Source organism: Anolis carolinensis, chromosome 2 (assembly GCF_035594765.1).
Source record: "Anolis carolinensis isolate JA03-04 chromosome 2, rAnoCar3.1.pri, whole genome shotgun sequence".
Lineage (NCBI taxonomy): Eukaryota > Metazoa > Chordata > Lepidosauria > Squamata > Dactyloidae > Anolis > Anolis carolinensis.
Window position 1 is genome coordinate 219021485 of NC_085842.1, and position 19743 is coordinate 219041227.

The 19743-nt window shown below is 40.1% G+C and overlaps 1 protein-coding gene across 2 annotated transcripts in view; it reads left to right on the forward strand.

Annotated features, from left to right (window-relative positions):
- The first annotated feature begins 473 nt into the window (after window positions 1-473).
- Window positions 474-19743, forward strand: part of tbx15 (T-box transcription factor 15) — a 71684-nt gene continuing 52414 nt past the window's right edge. Inside the window, exon 1 of one of the 2 annotated variants that reach the window (XR_001730585.2) lies at window positions 474-915. Coding sequence is in view for 1 of the 2 variants with exons in the window: in XM_003223748.4 (XP_003223796.1) it covers window positions 690-915 (226 nt within the window). In the remaining variant the exon portion in view is untranslated. The remainder of the gene's footprint in view (window positions 916-19743) is intronic. The other variant, XM_003223748.4, reaches the window with a different exon arrangement.

Below are 19743 nucleotides of genomic sequence, written 5' to 3' on the forward strand. Positions count from 1 at the left end.
GCGTGTGTGTATATATCTATCTATCTGTGTGTATGTGTGTGTGTATGTATATATACATACACATTCATATGTGTGTGTGTGTGTGTATGTATATATGAATCAATGCAAGGCTTTGGAAAGTGGGAAACGACGGGGCCCTGCAGGCGCCTATTGGCGTGGAAGTTTTCTCCGGCGGGAGGGAGGGGTGCGAGGGAAAGAGGAAAGAAGAGGAGGAGGGGAAGGCAGCGGTGCGACATCTGGTTTTGGCTGGAGATGGTGCTGGGCTGCCTTTTTGGGCCAGAGGTGCTTTGCAGCCCAAAGAGTTAACCCCGCCCCCTCCCCTCGGCGCGCGCTCCGTCTCTATCTCGCTCGCGGCCCGCCCTTTCCTGATTGGCTCCTGCCCTGGAACTCTCGCGGCCATTCTCGCCTTCCTATTGGTCAGGGCTTTGTGTGTTTTTTTTTTAACGCGCCTCTCTTTTGACAGACAGGCGGCCCCGCTGAGGGAAGGAAAAAAGGGAAGAGAAAAAGGCTCGCTCCGAAGTTGGGAGCGCTCAGAGGAGGGAAGGGAGGGGAGGGGGGCAGCGCCATGAAGCGCAGCAGAAGCAGCAGAAGCAGCAGAGTGGCCGGGCGCTGAGGGAAGGCTGTCTCCCTCTCGGGGGGGGGGGGGGCACCCATGTAGAGCGGGGCCCACTCCTTTTGGGGGCGCCGCCATGAACGACAGGAGGCGCTCGGCCGTGGCCCTGAGCTCGCGCGCGCACGCCTTCTCCGTCGAGGCCCTCATCGGCTCCCATAAGAAGCGCAAGCTCCGCGACTGGGGCGGCAAAGGCCTGGATTTGTCCATGGAAGGCCTCAGTCCCGACGAAAGCGGAGGCGGCGGCGACGAAGCTGACAACGACGACGGCGACGACGGCACCCAAGGCCTGGGCCTCCACGCCGGTGAGTTGGGCGCGAAGGATGTGGGGCTTCTTCCCATTTGACAGGTGTCTGGAAACTAGTTTCGCCTGTATATAGGCCGCTTTTTCTTTCGCCTCAGCGACAGCAGCCCGTTCCCTCCTCCAGCGGGACAGGAATAGATGGGCCAGGCAGGGCCTATTAATAGCCTCAACAGACCGAGAAGGGAGGGAGGAAGGATAGGCAAAGGTAAAGGTTTTGCCCTGACATTAAGTCCAGTCATGTCCGACTCTGGGGGTTGGTGCTCATCTCCATTTCTAAGCCGAAGAGCCGGCGTTGTCCATAGACACTTCCAAGATCATGTGGCTGGCATGACTGCATGGAGCGCCTTTATCTTCCCACTGAGCGGTACCTATTGATCTATGTTTTCGAACTGCTAGGTTGGCAAAAGCTGGGGCTAACAGCAGGAGCTCACCCTTTTCCCTGGATTTGAACCACCGACAAGTTCAGCAGCTCAGCGGTTTTAACCCGCTATGCCAGGAGGGGGGAGGGGCTGAAGGAAGGATGGAAGGGGGGAAAAGGCACCTCCCATCCAGTTTAGGCCCCCAGAAAAGGGTTTGGCCCCTGCCTCCTTCGGCCTCCCTCCCTTTCTCCTTTGGAAGGTGGCTCTCAGACAAGCCCTTTGGATTAAGGCCTGTGCCCAGGATCATAGCCAGAAAAAAAAATCGAGGGTGGGGGGGGGGGGGTAGGGTTGAAACTTTTTTTTAGCGAATCAAGAGTAGTTCCATAAGGCAAAATAATTTAGAAATCAGGCTCCACCGATAAACTTCAGTGGACGCTCAAGACAGATAAACTTCAGTGGACACTCCTGGGGATTTGGTTAATCAGTTAAAATTCATGAGTAAACCAGGTTTATTTACCTGAAAAAATTCGTAAAGACTTTCTGTATAGATTTTCAGATTTAGATATTAATGTCAAAAATAGGTACGATTTTACATAGGATTTGTGCTACATTAGAACAGTAAAGACCAATATCACTTAAGTAAAATTAACATTGCATATTAAATAACCAAAATAAAATAAAATAAGATGTAAACGCTAAACTAATTTGCGAATCTGCTATTGGAACACATGCAATGAAGCGGTTTAAAACAAGTATAAAAAAGATTAAGTACATTCCAGTCTACTTGGAATACACGAAGCTCATTCCAGAAGCCTGTTCAAGAATTCGTCCAAGAGTCCAGAAGAGCCTTGACTCCCACTGTGACCATCATCCCACTTTCTTTGCTAGTTAACTTTTATCCAGTATGCTTTATTATGCCTTGGCAACAGCCCTGCTTATCTTCATTTCTAAGCCGAAGAGCCGGCGTTGTCCATAGACACCTCCAAGGTCATGTGGCCAGCATGACTTCATGGAGCGCCCTTACCTTCTCGCCGGAGTGGTACCTATTGACCTACTCACATTTGCATATTTTTGAACTGCGAGGTTGGCAGAAGCTGGGGCTAACAGCGGGAGCTGGCCCATCCCCCGGTTTCAAACCTCCAGCCTTTTGATTAGCAAGTTCAACATCTCAGGGGTTTAATCCACTGCACCGCCGGGGCCCCTGAAGGAAGGGTTGAAGGGGGGGGGGAAAGGCACCTCTTGTTCATTTTAGGCTCCCAGCAAAAGATTTCGCTCCAGCCTCCATCGGAGTCCCTCCCTTTCTCCTTTGGAAGGTGGCCCTCAGACAGGACCATAGCCAGAAAAAAATTCGGGCGGGGGGGGGGGGGGGAGGGGGTTGAAACTTTTTTTAAACGAATCATGAAGAGTAGTTCCATAGCGCTAAATAATGTAGAAATCAGGCTCCATCGATAAACTTCAGTGGACACTCAAAACAGATAAACTTCAGTGGACACCCATGAGGATTTGATTAATCAGTTAAAATTCATAAGTAAACCAGTTTTTTTTTATAAAACCTGAAATTTTTCGGTGGGGGGGTGAACCCCTACCCCCCCCCCTTCGCTGCAGCCCTGCCCTCAGACAAAGAGGGGGGCTCAGGACGGCCCCAATCCCTCTGGATTAAGGCCTGTGCCTTAAGGGGAGTCAGAGTATTTTTCATGAGTCTTCAAAGGGCCCTTGAGTCCATGCTGTCCCCAAGTTAGGAACAAGATAGGTTTCTGTGTGTCGTAGAAGGTTTACATGGCCGGAATCACTGGGTTGCTGTGAGTTTTCCGGGCTGTATGGCCTTGCTCCAGAAGCATTATCTCCTGACCTTTCGCCCACATTAAAGGCTAATCAAACTGGCCAAGTGCAACATTCACACTTGCCTCCAACAGACAAGAGTTATTTCTCCCACCCTGGACATTCCACACATATGTAAAACCCACTTGCCTAGTTTCCAACAGACCTCACGGCCTCTGAGGATGCCTGCCATAGATGTGGGTGAAACGTCAGGAGGAATGCTTCTGGAACATGATTTATACAGCCTGGAAAACTCACAACAACCCAACAGCTTCCAATTGGAGTGTATTGTCTGTGGATCCTAGCCAGCACCCAGTGATTTCGGCCATGAAAGCCTTCCACAACATATTGTAAGACAATTTAAGACTGGGAGAAAATCCCTCCTAAAGACAGCCCGGAAAACTCACAGCAATCCATGATAGGTTCTGTAGATTTGTTCTTAAATTGGATTTGTTTGTATGTGAGAAAGAGTCTATTTCTAAAGTGTAACTCTAGCCAAATATATACATACGCACGCACACATATAATGAAAGGTATATACACACATATATAATAAGGAAAATAATAATAATAATAATAATAATAATAATAATAATAATAATAATAATAATGCTTTATTTGCCGTATTCCTGGCCCCTCTCCCCAAAGGGACTCGGGACAGCTATTTATTTATTTATGTTTTTTATTTTCCATATTTGTACCCCGCCCTTCTCAACCTCGAGTGGGACTCAGAGCGGCCTCACATATCGGCAGCAATTCCGTTACTTTAAATTACATACAATTGGTAAACATCTACATTAAAACCAGAGAATTAAAACATATAAAATCAATTACATCAATTATTAAAATCACATAATCCAATTATTAAAATCACATAAGCTTTGAATAGCATAGGGAAGCGTTAACATCCCTGTGGAATTTGTTTAGCTGCCTGTTCCCCTGTTCAGAAGACTTCGCTTCACTTTTAGTCCCTGGGATTATTGGATTTGGGAAAACGTGGCTTGTTGTAGAAACAAGGATTGGCGAGTAAGCTTCATTGGAAACACCTTTTCCTCAGATAAGGCTTCCAAGAGTGAATTTCCGATGCGCTTTAGTTTTTACCCAGTTTGGATCCCTAAGATGTTATTGAAGGACAACTTCCTTCACTTTTGATTATCCACTGTATAACAAAATTTGAAAACAATTCTGTTCCTCGTTTGAAAGTGTCATTTCCTGTTTAATTGTGCGGTATTTACTTTGAAAGTACCTGTAATATTCCAGAAACTTCGTTTTTGTGGCTGCCACAAATTATGTTGAATTGGTTGAGACTCCATAAGATGTTCATTGAAAAACTATAGCAAAATGGGCTGCAGGAGGTGCCACAAAAACAAAGTTTTTGCAGTTTAATCAACTTTTTCCATGGTTTCATAATAGAACCAATTACCAATTAGGAAATGACATGTATAACTTAGGAATAAAAACCGTGTTACATAGTGTTATCCGCCATGCGGACTGGGGATGGTGGGAATTGCGACCCAATAGCACTTGTGACTCTGAGGTTGGGGAGAGGTAAAGGGACATTTTAATTTCTGACCGTAAGCCTTGTATCGACATTCAAACCCCTCTCTCCCGACAAACTGTAGTCTCCCAGATGTTACTGTATCCCAACTCCCATAGGATCCAGTTCTGATGTCCAGTGAGGAAGGCAGGAGTTGTAATCCAGCAGATAATAATTTGGAGGGCCACATAATAAAATGACAAGGCGGGCCCTTCATTTCTTTAGTTGGACACATAGTCCCGTCGAAAAGGGCCAGATTTCCCTACTGAACAAAATATCCTTCAGGCGAGCGGCTTTTACGGCTTAGATTGTGCTTTTTTTGAGCCGTTTTTAAAATATAAAGTATTCTGATTTCAAAGGCATCCTCAAAAATCTCATTTGTTCTGAATCCGATTATATGTGTGTGTGTATAATTTTTATTTTTATCAGAACACCCGTTCTTTCCCTCCGAGCGAATAGTAAAATAGGAGAGTCCGAGACAGAGGGTGGAAAAAATTACCTGGAATTTTCCACGGCCTTTTTCTTTTTAAGTGGTCGGGTTGTAGTGTGTAGATATTAATGCCCCAAAGGCACCAGATCCCCTAAACAGAGTCAGCCCCGGTTAGTACTCGGATGGAAGGATGTCAGTAGGATGGGAACCTGTCAGTGAATACCCGAGGCTATAGGCTCCATTTCACAGGAGGAAACTGATATAACATAAAGAAAAGTCTGTGATATATGAAATTCATAAGGTCGCCTTAAGCCCAAGGATCATTTGATATATATATATCATTTACATAAATGTATTGTCGCTTGAAGATACACACACACACACACACACACACAGAGAGAAATATATTGTTACACATACATATTAAATACATTGACATAAATCGCTTGAAGGGATACACACATTAAATACATGGGCATAAAAGTATTGTCGCTTAAAGGGATATATGTGTATGTGTGTGTGTTAAATACATTGGCATAAATGTATTGTCACCCTATGGTATGTACGGTATATATATATATGGTATATAATATGCACACACCCACATTAAATAGATTGACATAAATATATTGTTACTTGAAGGCATATATAGACACACATATAATAGATACATTGACATACCATAAATGCATTGTCTCTTGAAGGGATATATACACACATACATTAAATACATTGGCATACAAGTACTGTATTGTCTCTTGATGGGATATATATATATATATATATATATATATATATATATATATATATATATACATACACACACATATACACACACACATACATATACACGTTAAATACATTGACTTAAATGTATTGTCACTCGAAGGTATGTACGGTATATATATATGGTATATAATATGCACAAACACATTAAATAGATTGACAAATGTATTGTTACTTGAAGGCATGCACACACAATAGATACATTGACATAAATGTATTGTCACTTGAATATACACACACACACACACACATATATACATACACACAGAGACACACACACCTTCAAGTGACAATACATTCATGGCAATTGTCACTCTAGTAAGAGGTAGACTGATGTAACAAACCGTTTAACAACATCTCTCCTCCTCTGAGATAGAGAGACCCCATTTACACTGCTATATAATGCAGTTTAACTACCCTGTCCCTGAAATGGATTATGTGCGTCTACACTGCCATAGAATCCAGGCCAGTGGAGTTAAACCGTATTATGTGTCTGTGGCCAGAGAGGAGAGGCGACGCTTTTCCGGAGCAGCGCCTTTTCTCACTGGGGCCCCTTCCACACAGCTGAATAAAATTCCATATTATCTGCTTTGAACTGGAATATATGGCAGTGTGGATTCGGATAAGCCAGTTCAAAGCAGATACTGTGGGATTTTTCTGCCTTGATATTCTGGGTTATAGGGCTGTGTGGAAGGGCCCTTGATTTTGCTGTAGCCACGGATCTGCCGTTGGCTCCCTCTCTTTGAGGCCAAGGACCCACAATTCCTATTCGTTTCAATGGGGTGTTTCGAAAAACTTAGTGCTCGGTGGATCGTGTCGCCGGTCGCTGATCTCCTTTCGGGCGGGTTTGTCTTTCTTTCCTGCCTGGAGTAGAATAATAGCGGGAAACAAGTGTCCCACCCATGCTTTGGGGAAAAAGAAGCCCTTGCTTCCCTTGGCTTCGCTGCCTTAGCCCTCGGGAGCCCAGCTGGCAAAAGGCGGGTTGGAGAGACCCCCAAATGAAGGCAGGCGGGGAGACCCTTCCTCGAGAAATGGCCCCCAAAATCCCTCACTTCTCACATAAAAGGATCAAATTATGAAATAGCCGCATTAAGTAAAGGAAATGCGAGGATCTCAAGGACCTCCGATAAACCTCCTGAGATCATTGAGATTATGAATATATTTAATCCTTAAATTATACAGCCCAACAACAACAACAAAACATCTTGTCCTCTTGATTTTTAGGCCTCTTCCTAGGGTTATGTGGAGTGTTCTCAGAAAATCGCTTTGGATAGACCGCATCAGATCTAGTATCTTAGATATGGTTATGTGATTTTTTTATGGGCGTGCAACTGGTAGATGGCATATGTTCAGTATCTCAAAAGCTAGAGGCCACAGGGGGGAAACTGGTGCTGTTTTTGGAATCAGCAGAGCAAAGAGACCCAGAAATGGGTCTAATATTCGAGGCACCAAAATATGTTGCTAGTATTACCAGGGAAGGGCTTCAGCACTTGAATCCATGTGAGGACGAACTGGGTTGGACCTACTGTTTTATGGTTTTTAACGAATGGCATTGTACCAAGTGGACAAAGGCTGGATTTACTCTGCCATATTATGCAATTTCAGAATGCAGATTAACTGCATTGAACTGTATACCGCAGGTCAGACTCATATAATCCAATTCAGTGCAGTGAAACTGCATTTTTGGCAGTGTAAATTCAGTTTAATTGACCTGGATGTCTACACTACCATATAATACAGTTCAGTGCAGTTAATCTGCATTCTGAAACTGGATTATATAGCAGTGTAGATCCACCTCAAGAAACAACTACATCTGGTCATAAATGTAATGTTATTTTGTGTTGTGGAAGGCTTTCATGGCCGGAATCACTAGGTGGCTGTGAGTTTTCCGGGCTGTATCGCCATGTTCCAGAAGCATTCTCTCCTGACCTTTCACCCGCATCTCAGAGGTTGTGAGGTCTGTTGGAAACTAGGCAAGTGGGGTTTATATATCTGTGGAATGTCCAGGGTGGAAAAAAGAACTCTTGTCTGTCTGAGGCAAATGTGAATGTTGCAATTGACCACCTTGATTAGCATTGAATGGCCTTTCAGCTTCAAAGCTTGGCTTTGTTTATTTGTTTATATATTTTATTTATTTGTTTGTAGATTTTGCATCAAAATATTTAAACCGGACCAGCACCAAGGTCTCAAAGGTTCTCTTGGTCATGAACGTCATTCTGTTGACCCCAAATGGGGTCCCTTGGGTGGGTGGGGAGCACGATAAATTTGGCAACGGTTATGGGTTTCTGAACACCACCCGTTTACATAAATCTGTTGGCAACAACCTTCCGGTTATCGGGGCGATGCGAGCCCCTTCTGGTGTGACAGAATTGGCCTTCTGCAAGGAGGTTGCCCATGGTGTGGGAGGATTCTCTCATGTCCCCGCATGGGAAGTTGGAGCTGACAGACGGGAGCTCACCCTACTCCCGGATTCGAACCCCGGGGGGGGGGGGGAGACGGGACTCTGCAGACAATTATTCAGCCGTACTCCTCAGAAAGGAACATCATCCTATTTAGCAAGCCCTGCAAATGCGGGTTTTTATCAGTAAATATTTGATTTTTCTATGTGTCTTATATACCTAGGGTCACAGGGATTGCGAGTGGAAAAGTCTCGACTATATTAAAGTGAAAACATACATAATGAAGTTATATATATACACACACACGCACAACTAATCTACTCTCTAACTAAAAAAGATTACAACGGACAACACAAAAATATAGAAACACAAAAAATTAAAGCACATCAATACACAGACATACATACTTAACACAGATACTAAAACAAAACTAACAAACATAAAGGTGAGTCTAGGACTTGTTTTCTAATTCTAACGGGTCTACTTCAGTTAAGAAATATTATATAGACCCACTTCTACATTCAATAACATACTACAAGCTCTTTTTGTTTTAATGCCTAAATTAAGAATTATCACCCTCATCCTCCAATTTTTTTTCTCGTGTCAGGAGTGACTTGAGAAACTGCAAGTCGCTTCTGGTGTGTGAGAACTGGCCCTTGCAAAGACGTTGCCCTGAGACTCCCGGATGTTTGATGTTTTTACCATCCTTGTGGGAGGCTTCTCTCATGTCCCCACATGGGGAGCTGGAGCTGACAGAGGGAGCTCAACACCCTCTCCCCAGATTCGAACCAGGGACCTGTCTGTCAGCAGTCCTACTGGCACAGAGTTTAACCCACTGCACCACAGGGCTCCATCCTCCAATTAATTGTCGGTTTCATGAGCCACCTCCCCTGAAAAAAGGAGGGGTTATTCTTAAAAACAAACAAAGGGAAGGAAGGTTTCCTTTTAAGAGAGGTCTACTTCTATTGCAGACTGTGCACAGACAGGGGAATAGAGAAAGCCTGTACAGGGGATCCTGCCCAAGATTCCAAGGTCACTGAGGCCCCTTCCACATAGCTGAATTAAATCCAATATTACCTGCTTTGAACTGGAATATATGGCAGTCTGGACTCAGATAACTCAGTTCAAAGCAGATATTGTGGGATTTTCTGCCTTGAAATTCTGGGTTATATGGCTGGGTGGAAGGGCCCCGAGCACTGATATTTTCCAGGCAGAAAGGGATCCCTCACCAGCCCAATAACACCATGTAACAAAAAATTGAAAACATTTATGTTCCTGGTTCGAAAGTGATATTCCTGTTTAATTGTGTTATAGTACTGTACTTTGAAAGTTGTTATACTTCAGTTGTGGCTGCCACAAACTATGCTGAATTGGTTGAGACTCCATGAGATATTCATTGAAAAACTAGAGCAAAAAGTTCTGCAGGATGCAGGATAAACCATTTTCATGTTTTGATGATAGAGCCAGTTAAGAAACTTTATAAACCAGGAACAAAAATTGGTTACATACTCAGGTCCTCCTCCAACAGGTCTTCTACCACAACAGCAACATGGAAAGGCCAGAGGACTATGGCTGGATCTATACCAGTGGTTTCCAAACTTTGAGCCTCCAGGTATTTTGGACTTCAGCTCCCAAAATTCCTAACAGCTTGTAAGCTAGCTGGGATTTCTGGGAGTTGAAGTCCAAAACACCTGGAGACCCACAGGTTGGGAACCACTGATCTATACTGTCCTATATCTCAGGAACTGATCCCTGATCTGATTCTGGGGTATAGGACAGTGTAGATCCATCCTATATCCGGACCAGACCTCTTTGTCCCAGTTTAAACATTTGCACAGTGCAAACTTCCTTGGCACAACCCCCCCCCCCCCAGATCAAATAGGGATGAAGGGGTACCTCATCCCACAAATCCAATATCAATCCTGAGAGGATTTAATTCATCTGTGTTTGGATTGCAATGGAAGGAGAAGGGCCCCCATACATTCCAGAGATCATCAATCGAGTCATGGCATTTTGTTGCCTGAGCTGGAGAAAGAGGTTCAGAAGGTGCATAATCCCTAAAAGCTCCCAGAAATACCCCGACATTAGAAACATAAACAACCACAATTTAACATGATTTTTGTTCCTGGGTTATAAATGCAATTTCCTAATTCCATAAAAACATGGAACTGCAAAAACCTTGTTTTTGAGGGCTATCCTGCAGTACATTTTGCTATAGTTTTTCAATGAACATCTCATCAAGTCTCAACCAATGCAGCATAGTTTGTGGTAGCCACAAAAACCAAATTTCTGGAGTATAACAACTACTTTAAAAGTAAGTACAGCACAATTAAACAAGAAACAACACTTTCAAACCAGGAATATTTTTTTCAATTTTTTTACATGGTGTACCATCTATCTGCTGCCTTTCAGGACATCTCAAACCTGCTGGTCTAAGGCTTAATGGTAGAGCTAGCTTCTCTCATGTCTTCATGATAGTTTAAAGTTACACACCTCTTCAGAATCCCCTAGGAGGGCCTAGTTAACACTGCAGATTTTTTTTTTTTTTGCATTGCAGTAGAGCAGTTCAAACCATAGTTATAGCGTTACCTGGGCACAATTATTCAGCAGAAAAGTCTCATTTATATCAATGAGTTTTCATAAAAGCACACACACACAAAGCTCTTAAGCTACAAACTGGACTGGAGATTAATGGGATTTTATTTTATAGACCTAATCCAGTGTTTAGCTGTGGCTGTGGTTAGGCCTACTGATTCTAGAGGGATATTTCCTGGATTTTGTGTTCCTTTTGAGTAATTGCATTTGGAGGAACTAACTTAGACCTAAGCCTTTTCCTTAGCATTTACAGCTATCTCTTAATCTACTTGCTAATCTATTCCATCACCCAGCTAAAGCAAAGTGCTGAAATGTGCACTTAATTATGCATCCTTTGATGTTTATGCATTTTCTGGGAATGAATAACCTGACAAGTCTTGTGTTGTAGGATCAGACTTGCCAGGGTCATTGAAGTCACAGGATGTCCGGTTTGATCCTATCCAGGCTTATGGGAATTAAGCATCAGTTTCCAGTGGGCCTGATTTCTTAATATATTATCTTAAGATGACAATATAGCTCCAGCTAATGTGCTTCAACTCTTTCGGACTGCTTATAAGTCTAATATGTGCAACTGTATTTAATAAAATGGGAACTGTATAAATAGTGTTGATCATGTTAAAATAATGCACCTAAAGGTCAGCATAAGGCAAGTGGAAGGACTTGCTTTGTATATGATTCCTTATTACTTTTTCTGTTGATAATAAGTCAGAGAGAGATTTTTGTTCCACTTTACTTTGTAATTGTAGTTTGATTATCAGATCTAATATAAAGACAAAAAAACTAACACTGTGTTTATCCTTTCACTGTGGGTTCATCTTTTAATAATAATAATAATAATAATAATAATAATAAATAATGTATTACCTCTCCCTGTGACTTTTTAAAAGTGGTTTCTTTTAGTTCATATTTATAATATTAATTGTGTAGCTGTTTCGTGTATTTCTTAGAGCTATGCAATATTTCTTGGTGAATATCTCTCTCTAGCAGAAAAAGTTTAATTACAATGTTCAACAAAATCACAAATAAACAAGGAAAACAAAGAGGGGGACATGTTAAATCATGGTCTTTCACTAGTAGAATTGTGAGATCAAGCATTACTTGGAGATAGGGAGATTCACTCCTTCCCGATGCAATAAATCCCTAAATATGATCTCTAAAGATCTGAAAAAAATAAAGAAGACTTGGAGTTGGTTCTTGGGTGTCCCAGGGGGCAAGAGGGATAGAGAGTGTTGCAGTGTACATCAGCCAAATGTTGGATATAGTCCAAGGTCTTCTATTTCAGATGCATGTATTTACAATCTAGCAAGAATACTGAGACGTGTTTGTCTTCCTTTCTGAATGTGTGTCGCAAATTCTTCTACACTGTAGTTGAGAGGTTTCTTTCAAATGGATAAAGGGAACCAATTTTATGCAATCATTAAAATATCAAAGCCCCCGAGATTCAATATGGATGATAACATTAAAGTATATGATGATAAATGGTGTAAATTCTGTTGGCTCTCCAAATGTATAAATACAATTCAACTGGAATTTTCAAATAATTTGATATGGGAAAGGTCTTACCTGAACTCTAAATACAAGCAGTTTTATAGGACAACAATAACAACTTGCTGAAGTAATTTTCTAAAGCATACCTAGTCATGAAGCGTCCAACACAGAAAAATATTTTTGATAGTTGGTTACATTTTAGTGATTAAAACCCAAAGTCTAGAAATAATTTTTACATTCTCTCTCCTGCTCCCCCCCTCCACAGTTATTACAACTAATAATATTGTGGTGTCTGACAAAAATATTTAGCAGCATATTCTTATTATCATCTTTTTGCGGGGATAACTTAATAGGAATTGATAAGGGAAGCACAATTGTCATTTCTGTCCTCTCATATTTGCTGTAGGTATTCAAAGACCCCTTATAGGAGTCTCTGGCAATTATCCTGTGAGGTCTCCCATAGCTTGGTCTCAGTCTGGCTTTGTAAGCATCTTAAGTAAATGGGTTTTTAACTGGTTCTAATGGTTTTGATTTTTAAATGTTTGGATGTTCTCTAGGTTTGAAATTTCATATGGTATTGCTTTTACTGTTGCCCACTTTGAGTATCTTTTTTTAGAGTAATAAAGTGGGATAGAAATAAATGAAGTGGGATAGAAATAATAATAATAATAACAAAACACTGCATGGAAAGTTCCTTGACAAAATTGAAGGAAAAGCTGATAAGGAGAAGACCTGGCTATGGCTCACGAATGGGACCCTGAAGAAGGAGACAGAAGGCCTGATCCTTGCAGCCCAGGAGCAAGCCATCAGAACAAATGCAATTAAGGCCAAGATTGAAAAATCAGCTGATGACCCAAAATGCAGACTGTGCAAGGAAACCGACGAAACCATTGATCATATCCTCAGCTGCTGTAAGAAAATCGCACAGACAGACTACAAACAGAGGCACAACTATGTGGCCCAAATGATTCATTGGAACTTATGCCTCAAGTACCACCTCCCAGCAGCAAAGAACTGGTGGGATCACAAACCTGCAAAAGTATTGGAAAATGAACATGCAAAGATACTGTGGGACTTCCGAATCCAGACTGACAAAGTTCTGGAACACAACACACCAGACATCACAGTTGTGGAAAAGAACAAGGTTTGGATCATTGATGTTGCCATCCCAGGTGACAGTCGCATAGATGAAAAACAACAGGAAAAACTCAGCCGCTATCAGGACCTCAAGATTGAACTTCAAAGACTCTGGCAGAAACCAGTACAGGTGGTCCCGGTGGTGATGGGCACACTGGGTGCTGTGCCAAAAGATCTCAGCCGGCATTTGGAAACAATAGACATTGACAAAATCACCATCTGCCAACTGCAAAAGGCCACCCTACTGGGATCTGCACACATCATCAGAAAATACATCACACAGTCCTAGACACTTGGGAAGTGTTCGACTTGTGGTTTTGCAAAACGAAATCCAGCATATCTATCTTGTTTGCTGTGCCATACAACATCGTTGTGTTGATAATAATAATAATAATAATAATAATAATAATAATAATAATAATAATAATAGGAGGAGAACTGTGTTTTCTTCATACATGCTGAGGCCAGTTTCCTTCTGCAAGTGCCAAATCCAAGAGTAGTCTGTGAAGACAGAGTAACTATGAGCTTGTGAATTCTTTTGTAAAGGACACCCTGAATAATTTAAATGGGGAGCTTGTTAAATGGTCTAACTGTGTGGCACACGCACCAGACCCTCAGAACAGCCAGTTTTGTGTTAGGGCAATTAATATGTAACTGCTCTCTCTGACGGATTGGCCTAAGGTTTTCCCAGTCTCCTGAGAGGGTTGTAAAATGTAATGTGTGCCTATGTGTGTGTGTAACCCCAGACAGCCATCTAAGCAATTCTTGCAACACTACAAGATGTGCCCAAATTTATCTCTTTTGCTCTTCAGACTGACACCTCAGCTTCAGCAGCTGTGGGAGTGATATTTATAAAGCTGACTGCCATTCAGCTTAGCCTTCCTCCTGATCCCAGGCTGAGGGCTGTTTGGGGCATGGCAGGTGGTGAGGGTGGATGTCCAAGAGTGTGAAGTGCCTATTTGTCTGTTTGTTTATTGCTCCCATGGGGAAGAGAAACAAGGAAAGCATTCCAAGCTCACTTGATAGGGGAAGTCAGGTTGCTCTCAGCTCAGCATTCCACGAACATTGATACCCTTGGCTCAGGCTCGGAGTTGGGAGTTGGGCCGTGGTAGGGGAATGCAAGGCGAAAAGACTCACTTGCTTAATCAGTACATTACTCAATCAATTCATTAATTGGCAACTAATTAATTAATGAGTAACCAACAGATTTAATAAAGTAATTCATTGCATTTGAATTTATTGGACACTTCTAGTGATTTTTGATTATCATGGATGTGACTATAATATATAAATTGGGCTCCCTTTATTTTAGTTCTTTGGCTGACTTCTCCCCACATATTTTTTTAAAGAGAGATGGTTATCAGCAACTTTATTGTTTCAAACTTTTTAATTTGTGTTAACTGAATAATATTATATACCCTCAACTATTTATTACTTTTAATCTATGTGTTGGCACACCAAAGTTAAATACTGAGCTCAAAGTAACTCTATATCATATGCTTTCTATGGAGCAAAATTCAAATTGGGTGAATGTTATTGTTTTTCGTGATCTTGTAATGTGAGTTGGATTTGGGTGTGTGTGTAACTTTTTAACTGTAGTTCTAATAGCATTTTCTTATGTGTATGTTCCATGACACAAATGATTAAATTTTTTATTTATATTTTAATTCATTTTCTCTGTTTTTAATTGTATTGTGTCATGTTTGATACTAGTTTAATCTATACATCAGGATAAAAATATAGTAAATAATACACGGGGGTGCTTTAAATGCGATTTCCTGCTTCTTGGCAGGGGGTTGGACTGGATGGCCCATGAGGTCTCTTCCAACTCTACTATTCTATGATTCTATGATTCTATGATTCTATAATCTCATTGGCCAGCCCTGCTTGAAACACGTTCAAGGAAAAAAGTGGGCCTTTATTTTGTAAAAATATTAATTGACTGTTTTGCAGATATAAGGAGTTTATTTGTGGTTTGTGAAACCACTACATGGCCTATTTGCATTTAAAGTGTCAAAAATCCATGCATAGGGATTAACAAATGTTAAAATATTGCTAGATCTTCCTCTGCGCGAAAAAGTGCATAGAGACAGCAGTTAGAACAGCCACTCAGGCCCCATCTACAGTCCCAGTTTGAAAATGCATTATAGGGCCAGCATAGACTCATATAATACAGTTCAATACAGTTAAGCTGCATTATATGAGGCTACACTGACCATATAATGTAGTTTCAAACTGCATTATACAACACTGTAGATGGAGAAGTAGAGCTCTGGATAGGGAGGCCTTATATTTTGATTTTAACAGCCATGTCTCAATGCGATGAAGTTTGGTGAGGCACCAGCACTCTTTGGAGAAGAAAGCTAAAGGCCTTGTAAAACCACAACTTCCAGGATTATGTAATAGCTAACAATGGCAGTTAAAGTCATGTGAAGCTGCATTAATTCTACAATCTAGATGCAAGCCATGTTTAAGGAGGAGGTAAATATCCTGTCTTCTCAATCATATGTTAGTGTATTTCACTATTGTATTTTCCTTGCTGAAAGACAGTATTTAATGTAACTGGGATTATGTGTATAAAGCTTAATGAATTATGAGCTCAGAAAAATAGTACAGTGCAGTTATATTGCTATTTTTCATACAGAAATAGTGTGCTTTCATTCTCTCCTGCTTTTAACACGTTATTGTACACAGTGTTGAAGAGATTCTTTATACTCTTTAGTAAACTGTTACATATAACAGTTACAACTGTGGTTATTGGATGCTCCTATTTAAGAGAATGTTGCAAATTTTTTTTAAGTTACATGGAATCATAGCCAGAAGAGATCACAATGGCCTCTAGTCCAACGGATTGTCATGTAATGATGACACTCTACTGGAAAGCCAAATCCCATAAAAATGTTTTTAATAGTATTGCAGAGTGCTTGCACTTTCCCGCAAAATTTATATGATCATAATTGAAAAAAAAGAAAAACCAGAAAGGAGGATAAAGCAAAGAAAATGTTAAGTGGTTCTTAACAAGGGTCATAAGAGCATTGTGTGAACTTACTAAGCGAGCCGAGTCAGTACTGTTTCGCATGGATTGTTCTCACAAAGCTGCATGAAAAAATACCAGGCACAGCTGAAATAATCAGATTCCTGTGTAGTGTCTTATAGTGAGCTTTGTGTACCATTTAGGAGAGTAATTGCTCGAAAAACTAGTCCAAAAGTGTGGTAGTTTGCGGTGTTGGTTTTTTTAATGGAACAAACTCAAAAGAATTTCCCAAAGGACTCTGCCTTATGCCACTTCAGCTTCTTCCTGTAGTTTGCTTACTCATTGTATTATTAGAAGGAGGTGATGTTTCCTCATTTATTTTATAGTGATTTTTTGGGGGGGGGAATCATTCAGTAAATAGAAACATATTCAGTAAATAGCACCATATTCAGTAACAATCAGATTTTTCAGTATCTTAATAGATATTCATTGCATTTAAAACATTTATACAACTTGTCATTAATTGGATAGCTATGTGCAGAGAGTCCTTCATGTTGGAAACAATATCTTGTCGCCCACTTCTATTTCTTTAGGTTATTCTATCAGCTTTGATCGGATGTGGGCCATTTAAAACAGAGTAATAAATGTGTAAGTAATTTATTTTTCATGGGAGAATGAATTGAAATGAATACAAGGCTACAAGAGGTCCAGAAAAGGAGTTTTGTGTCAACTGATGTCTTCATTTAAAATGATTACATTCATTTGAAATACCCACTGTTTCCATACAAGATTATGTTATTACATATGTAGGAGCAGGATGAAGTGGGATTTAGAACACATTCCTGTCTGTGATTTCTAGACAAATCCAAAGAGAATTATCTACAAACAGAAGTCAAAGACTAGTTTAAAAAGCATTTATCACATCTCCCTTTTCCCACTTGGGTTTGAGTTATATCAAATTTCAGCATAACTTGGCTTCTTTCTTCTCCAGTGGTATCACTTGTGACTTTATATCTGTCTTTATACTTTTTTCAGGTGAACAAGTGAAAAGAAAGTGGGGATAACCTCAAATCTCCAGGAACTATTACTTTGCAGCCAGTTCCTTCCTGTCCTCTTTTAATCAGGGAAGTCTCATTGACCCATTAGGCTTAGTGAGATTGTCAGAGCGTATAAGAATTTATTTCATCAGAACTTTGAAGGTCTTAATTCTTCAGGATGTATATTTTTAGGACTTAGATTTTTTTTTAAAAAAGGTCTTATGTTTTCACGTCTGCTCCATATTTGAGATTTACACTGTTTGAATTATTCATATTTTAAAGTAGGTTTGGTCCTAGGAGCTTATGGCAGTTGACAAGGCGGATACAACAAACATTTATTATTTGTTTTCAGTTATGTTTTCTGAATTTGTGTAAATTTCCAAGACAGGTATAATTGATTAAGAGAGACAAATTCTCCATTGAATTGTGGGTTAACCATATCAAGCAGATGTTCTCATTGAGTCTGTAAAGCTTTCTTGTTTTGAAATCCTATTTCAACATGCCCCTGAAAATATTTTGTGTAAAAAAGGGAAAGCCCTTCAAGCAGACAAAAATTGTTATCTTGTTTACTTGTAATATATTTGTGATGTAGAGACTTTCTATACTTCTATTTTTATTTATAGTGAGCATGGCATTTTGGGAGAGTAAGTGTTTAATTCAAGCCAGAAAGCAGGCTTTTTGGTTGTGAATGTAGACATCTGAACATTATGGAAATCTTTTAGTGACTTTGCTCAGGAGTTAAGAAAGAGTTTCAACGACAACCTGGTCTTTTTGTATTAGATAAAACATTCTATGCAAAAAGAATACTACATGACCTAACATGCCAAATATACGAAATTATGTTTTATCTCCTTATAATTGGAACTTAGTGACTAAAATAAAATGAATGAGTTTCAGCTTCATGAACTTAGTTTCTACAAAATATTTGAATTTACACAATAGAAAACCCAGCTCTGGACAGTGAAATTTAAATGCATTGGATATACTGTATAATTTGTCCACCCTGGAATCAAAACAATTTTGAGCACACAAGGATTTGCTGAATTAGTATCATTGCATGAAAAATAATGTAACCACAAGGTGGAGCAATCCGTTTCTCGATGAGTATAAGGTGAGTTTTAAAAACAGCAATACCTATAATATACTAAGAAAATTTCACAATAGGATAATCAAATAGCTATGCCACAATACAGTTGGCTTTTACAGTCTTTCCATGTTGTTTATACTTCAAATTGCCACCAATTTCTGGCCACTACTTGGATGCCTGCTTCTCAGATCCTTTTATTTTCTGAAAATAAAACTTGGACAGGTAATTATCACAACTTCATGCTGGATTTTTGTATTTTTTTTACTATGTGATCACTTCACTAAACACAAATGTGAAGAAGACATTCATAACATATTACTACAAGTGTTGGTGGTCAACAACGTATCTCTTAGGATCTAGTGAGTTTTGGCAGAACTGACACAAGTATTAAGGATGACATCAGAAATGGCAAGGTTTGCAGAAATATGACTATATTTTTTTTTAAAAAAGATAACTTATACCCCACCTCTCAGGGAATGCAGAGCATTCTTGGTACTTAATGAAAAGCACATAAATGCAGAACTGGTTAAATTGAATAAAATTAGGATTTTATTGTGATTCATAGTTCTTATTAAAATTTGACCCCTTTTGTTTTTAAATTTTGTTTCTCCAACACACACCTGCACACCAACAAAACGAGCCCTTGATATCTGCTGATGTTTGGTTCCAGGATCCCCCATGGATACCAAATTCTGTGGATTCCCATTATATATTATACTGTTGAGTAGTAAAATGGCCAAGCCTTATATAAAATGGCAAAATGGCACAGTTTTTGGATTTTTAAAAAATCTTTTCAAACTATGGATGATTGAATATGTGGATGCAGAATGTACAGGGGACAACTGTATGTATATGTGTGTTTATATATTTAAGTATTGAGTAAGAGTTATACAATATTCCATATATAAAGATAATTGTCAGTTTCAGTTTTTCAAAGTTAGACAATGGAAACTTTTTGTTTATTGGTGTCAGGGATTCTGGCAGTCTGTTTCAAGGAAAAGTCTTATTGTCATCAAATTGTACTTACATTGTTGAAAAATAACAGACCCAGCCAATGCATAACATTAGTTTTCCAGGACTGAGGATCTCTACAGAATCATACTTATAAAAGTTCTATTTCCCAGTTATATCAAACCACTCCATAATAGACTTTTATTGTTTCCTCCAATATTTTCTTTGATG